Genomic DNA, 5,994 nt, shown 5'->3' with positions numbered 1-5,994 from the left:
TTCTAGTGCAGGAAACCCTAATGTAAAGATGCTTTATATATATAACAAGTTGGCTTTTTCACAAGATCACATGCATACATCTCATTGTACTTGATCACTTTCAGTGTTTATTATGGACTACCTATCTTTTCACCCTAACATTGCCTACCTATTCTGATCTATAAAAAAAAATAAACGAAGGGAAAGTGAATTATCATGAAAGTAAAGGTCCCTTTTGGGTTGATATATAAATATGTGGGGTGTGAGATGTGCTGTGAGGCAGAGCTAGTGATCAGTAGTGATATATGATCTATATATGTACGTAAGGGGGAATGACAAAATCGCTAAAAGCCATGAATAGGTCACGAGAGGGTACCGACTAAAATTAAGTAGTCATGCAGGTCACTGCATCTGCATGAACCCCTCTTTATTGCTGTTAGCGGGACCATCAAGTCTCTTCATGATCACCTCACTGAGTAAGCTAAGCTAAGCTATGCCTCAGAAAACTCCAGATCCAGTACTACTGCTTCTTGAAAATTTATTGGGCTCCAATTCCATCGTTAGTAAAACAAATGGCAAAGCTACAAAGTTTCCGTAGCCAATCACGTGCATGGGACAGGGACATATATATATATATATATATAGAGAGAGAGAGAGAGAGAGAGATGAAAGCAATATACAAAAATTATTATACTGATCATGAATCAAATACATCACGCATATTGAAAGGCCCCAAAGACCTTTGTATATATTTGTTAGGCCAAACATAGGCCACGAAAGAGGTTTCTCCTCTGCCCAAATAAAAAAAAATTTACAAAAAACGAAAGAGTATACACACGTGTACGTACCAACACACGCGTGGACACCAGTACTCAAAAGAGTTCTTCAGTAAAGGTTAGGCCGAGCCCAAGGCCAATTAATGAAAAAAAAAAAAAGGGCAGTTGCCGCCAAAAAAGCACTCATACACACGTGTGTCACACAGTAAAGCGTGTGCACACATACCACTCACAAGAAAAAGAAAAAAAAAAAAGTAGAAGAGAAAAATAAATATAAGAAGTCTAATTAAATTAAATGAAATGGAGCCAGTCTTATTCCCCTCCTCATATTCATGAAAAGACGGATGCAGCAGCAGTTGAAGCAATGATGGTGGCCAGATGAGAAGCTTGACTTTGTAAATCCCATAAACTGCCCAATCTTCAAACTTCAATCCCTTTGTATTTGCCCAGCAGTGCCTTTGATAGGTCGATCTCTCTCTCTCTCTCTCTCTCCGCTTTTCTAACCTTGTTAACATGCATGGCCCCCACCCTCACCCCCTCTTTCATTCAATAATCAATGTTGCTTTGAAATTCAATCCCCCACTTCTTTCACACACCATGAGTACTCCAGTCTCCACTATTAAACATCTCTCTCTCTCTCTCTCTCTGGTCACAGCTTTCTCATACCAAAACGTTTTTATGTAACAAATCCCCCTCCCTTGGGAATCTGCAAAGCCATTGTTAATGAATTAATGGCGATGCCCACCAACTAAAAAAAAAAAAAAAACTAATTTTTATCTCCAAACTCTGATACATACATTATACATACTATAATCTACACCATCACTCGAAGTCAATCTGATATTATCACAACCCTCCAAAAACTATATCAGGCTTTCTAGACAACTTGGACCCCCATTTTCTTTTCTTCTTTTTTTTTTTTTGTTTGTTTTTCTTTTCTCTTTATAGCCCTTCCTCGGAGTTTCCTTTGTCATCATCTACCCATAAGCAGTTATTTAATTTCCTCCTTTTATTAGATGATGATGCTGATGATGAGGAGGAATCGACAGTACTACTAGACCTCGTTCTCGCCCGAATTGTCACTCGAAGCTGGGGCAAGATTTTTGGGGGCTTCCTGATCCGGCTATTGTCATGAATCACAAATTCTTGCATTAACCTGTAGCAACCGACGATTTTCTCCTGCAAAAGTCGATATTCTGAATTGGCATCCATGTGTATGTATATATATATATATATATACATACGAGTTTCATGTGTTCATGAATAAATTAATATGACAAAATCGTAACCACAGTTACATGCTTACTTTGTGCAGACCATCACACCATGATTCAGCATGTTCAGGATTAACAAGAGACAGGTTTGGAATTTCACTAGCTGCACAAAGTATGGCTGCGGCAGCAATGCAAGATGGCCAGAATTCAAGAAAGCTAGCCTCTGTAGACATGTGAAAAAGCAAAAAAAAGTTTTCTTTTAATCTACTGTATGTATAGATTGCCGGCTTTTGTTCCTAATTCAAATAATTATATACTAATCATATTCTCACATACGTACGCGTGATATATATAAGGTACATATATATATGTAGTGTGTATAATCATTATTACCTTGAATATTAGCCAAAATAATTTCAGTCGCCCGGGAAAGTAGAAACCCATCATGAGTTCCTGATGAATCGAGTTTGCATGCAAAGTAAGCGATGAAGCTGAACGGAGTGATGGATCGTAGCCTCCAATCTAGAACACCAAGCACAAGGAGCTCCATCCTACGAATCGTTCTTGGTTCAAATATATATTTTGCACCTTCCACCTATATATATATATATATATATATATATATATATATAATATCACACGATATTTCATATTATATATAAATAACATGATCAGTACGAACGTCAATGTTGACATCCGAGGATGAAATATTGAACAAAATGGATCGATCAATGTAAGAAGATGAAATCATAGATCAGATATTCACCTGAAGATCCAATAGCGAAGGAACTAGAGGTTCCTCCATCTTAGCAGCTAATGATAAGCAAGCAACAGATAATAGTTGCAATGGCCACCCATTTGTTTCCTGAAAATATTTAAGCCGTAAGAACAGAAAAATTAATAATCAAACTAATAACAAAGTCACAAACTAATAGTTATGATATTAACACTAATTAACGTATATATATTTATATACGTACGCCATATATATACACATCAATGGCATACTTGCACCGCACGTGCGGGGACAAGTACGTACAATACGTGCATGACAAGGTTTATAAAAGGCATCAATCATATATAATTAAAGCAAGGCGTACTTTATACTGTAGTTGTCAGAAAGTCAAGCGTAAAATGATACTGAATAAGTAATTGGTCGGACTTTTTAAGTTAAAACTACTAATTAGAATATAATTGTTTTTTCCTTTTTTTGGAATTTTGAATATACATGCATATATAATTGGATCATAATTAGCCTTATTCATCATACTCTAAGCACACCGAATACATATAAATATATATATATATATATATACACATGAGTAGTGCTATACATGCACCACTATTTTACTTTCATCTTATTATGTAAGATGTGACATATTTATTACTATTAAATTATTAATAATTATCCAATAAATATTCATTTAATAATAATAAATATGTCATATCATGTATAGTGAGATGAAAGTAAAAAAGTAGTGTGGTCTATAGAATTTTTTTATACATGTTATAATAAAAAAAAACACTGTATAATCAGTTTTTTGCGCATATATATATATATATATATATATATATGTATATACCCTCTAAGTCTAGCCACGTACGTACTGGATTCCTCTTGAAAAGTCAAACGTCGACATTAATACTACGACCTTTGGAACAGTTATTGCCAGAATCTCTCCCGGTATTAAGATTAGAACCTCGGATTATCCATAGCCTAACGTTGACGGGAGCTTACCGGCAAGCGACGAGAATAAAGGAACCGATCCAGGTAGTTGACGGAGAGGTACGCCGTCAATGGCTGGAAGCCGTAATAAGCCTGAACCTGCAAAAAAGGCACCCCCACAACCGTATCTAAGATAAACAGCAGACGCTAAACTGTGCCTCCGGACGGTGGCTCTGAGCTGATCGACTCAGATCTACGACTCCGGTTTGAGATGAAAATAGCAGCCGGCTCGATTTAGAGCCAAGTGCATAACTAACATGCTCCGGTGGCAATAAAGTAAAGTCGGACAACATAGTATCCGATAATTCAGTATCCGAAGAGTGGGGAGTTAGAACCGTACCTTGAGAATCCATGCAACAGATTCTTCTCTCGCAGACGCGTCGAGTGACTGGGAGCGGAACCGAGCCAGATAATCGAACCCGGGCACGAAGTTCCGCTCGTACTCGATGAACTCGTTTATCGATTCCACGCTGCACGCCTGAGAATCGAGGTCCGATGAGCATTCCGGTGATTCTCCTGACATGAACCCGGAGCCCTCGCCGCATAGTAGGTCGGAGAAGCAGTCGGAGCACGAGAGCGACATGATCGCCAATCACACGGCCTCATTGATCTCCTCCCATTTTCAACGTCTCGTCTCTGAAAGTCGCGGCGGAATGTGTACGGCCTGTAACTGTGCGTGTGTGTGTGTGTGTGTGTGTGCGAGGAGAGTGTGGGGAGAGAGGGAGAGAGAGATGAAGAGGGAAGTTTCAGTTTTGGTTTTGGGTAGAAAGAACTCTCTGTTTCTTTGAATATATAAATATGAGATATTGTACTTTTCTTAATAAACTTGTAGCTTAAGATTTTTGTAATCAGTAATTAATATAATCGTATGATCAGTTTTCTGGATGATTTTCCCAGGAAAATATTCCATTTTGGGGTGGAAAAAGGCTTTGGGTTATTCAGGTTTGTTTGTTTGTTTGTTTGTTTGTTTTTTTTTTTTTTTTTATCCAAGTACTATCGTTAGATGACAAGAGTGATGGCTGCCGAGGTTTTCAGTTCATCACCCGGCAGAGAACTCTGAACAAGTTAACCGCCTGATCTTGTACTGCCACGTGGCAAAAGATGAAGGCAGAATTTGTTTGTATTTCTTGGTGACCAGTGCATTATCATCCGTAATCATCTGTATAAGAGAATACTTTTGCTGCTCATTATCCTCTCCCATTATATTTATTTTTTATTTTTAATTATTTTTAATTTTATTCTTCTTAAACTAATTGAATTTTTTTACTCATCATTCATACTAGGCTTGCAACCCACTAGTTAAAGCCGGATTCGCACCCGACCCGACCCAACCCGACACGAAAGGCCTCATGATAAGGCACCAACCCGAACCGACTCGACCTGAACAAAATCAAGGCGGGTTGAACCCGTATGACCTGATGTTTAGAAACAAGTCGATCTTCTTCTCCATGCTTCCAGAAATAAAAATTGATCTTCAAGAAAAACAAAAGAAACGAAAACCGATTTACAAACCACAGAGAGGAAAAGAGAGAAGTTGTATTGGGATCGAAGGAGAAGATCTCGCTGAGAAGGTGAGGCATCCCCAAACGTCGACCTGCCCAGCACCAGCAGTGGCAACCACAGATCTGTAAACGGCGGTGTCTAACTCTAGCAACGCTACGCTGAAGGCAGAGAATCAGATGTGTAAACGGCGGCGTCTAATGGCGTCTTCTAAATTCTTCTCTTCTCTTCTCTGCATAGCAAACTAAAAAAAACTCATCATTTTTTGCTTCTCTCTCGGCAATTGCTAAGGAATTTAAATTATAGTGGACAAGAAGAGGGCATGGGGTATTGGGTGGAAGGAAAGAGAGGGCCTCCAAGACAAGAGAGCAAGAGAGATAGACGACGAAGATGAGCTTGGACCCTCCAGTACCTTACTGCACCGTGATTGAGCATAGTCAGTGAGATTCGGCCACATTATTGATTTTTGGCCGCGAGTTTCAACCTTTTCTATTTCATCCTCCATGCCGGTTTCAAGTTCGATTTTTTTACTCTTGATTTTTTTGTAATATTTATGCTGCTGAAATCTAATCTGGTGGTGAAGATGAGATTGATGAGATGAATACGGAAGCTTTGCGACAGGGACCAAGTCCAACGATTGAGTAAGCAACTAGTTAGGGTTTGAGGAACTGTCGGACGGGTTGACACCAATTAATAAACCCGTTAATTTAGTCGGTTGGAGACCTGCTCAAGTCATGCTTGACAAAATACAGGTCGGTTCGGGCCAGCATAATCGGGTTCAGCAGGTGCTCGGGTCACA

General features: G+C 38.8%; 1 protein-coding gene across 1 annotated transcript; it reads right to left on the bottom strand.

Moving 5' to 3' along the window:
- Nucleotides 1–645: 645 nt before the first annotated feature.
- On the bottom strand, nucleotides 646–4,611 carry LOC121256185 (cyclin-D1-1-like). Its single transcript, XM_041156855.1, has 6 exons — nucleotides 4,036–4,611; nucleotides 3,708–3,794; nucleotides 2,736–2,834; nucleotides 2,363–2,564; nucleotides 2,062–2,192; nucleotides 646–1,934 (listed from the first exon to the last, which is right to left on the bottom strand). The coding sequence occupies exons 1-6, from the start codon at nucleotides 4,276–4,278 to the stop codon at nucleotides 1,698–1,700; spliced, it is 999 nt and encodes a 332-aa protein (XP_041012789.1). The 5' UTR covers nucleotides 4,279–4,611; the 3' UTR covers nucleotides 646–1,697.
- Nucleotides 4,612–5,994: the final 1,383 nt, after the last annotated feature.

The sequence above is a fragment of the Juglans microcarpa x Juglans regia genome, chromosome 3D (assembly GCF_004785595.1).
Source record: "Juglans microcarpa x Juglans regia isolate MS1-56 chromosome 3D, Jm3101_v1.0, whole genome shotgun sequence".
Lineage (NCBI taxonomy): Eukaryota > Viridiplantae > Streptophyta > Magnoliopsida > Fagales > Juglandaceae > Juglans > Juglans microcarpa x Juglans regia.
The sequence above is the reverse complement of the archived record's forward strand: the minus strand, read 5'-3'. Positions and strand labels throughout refer to the sequence as shown.

Coding starts and splice junctions, on each gene's coding strand:
- LOC121256185 (XM_041156855.1), bottom strand. CDS start 4,278: ATGTCGCTCTCGTGCTCCGACTGCTTCTCCGACCTACTATGCGGCGAG. Junction 3,795..4,035: donor CTGTTGCATGGATTCTCAAG/GTACGGTTCTAA, acceptor CCTTTTTTGCAG/GTTCAGGCTTATTACGGCTT. Junction 2,565..2,735: donor CTTCGCTATTGGATCTTCAG/GTGAATATCTGA, acceptor ATATATATATAG/GTGGAAGGTGCAAAATATAT.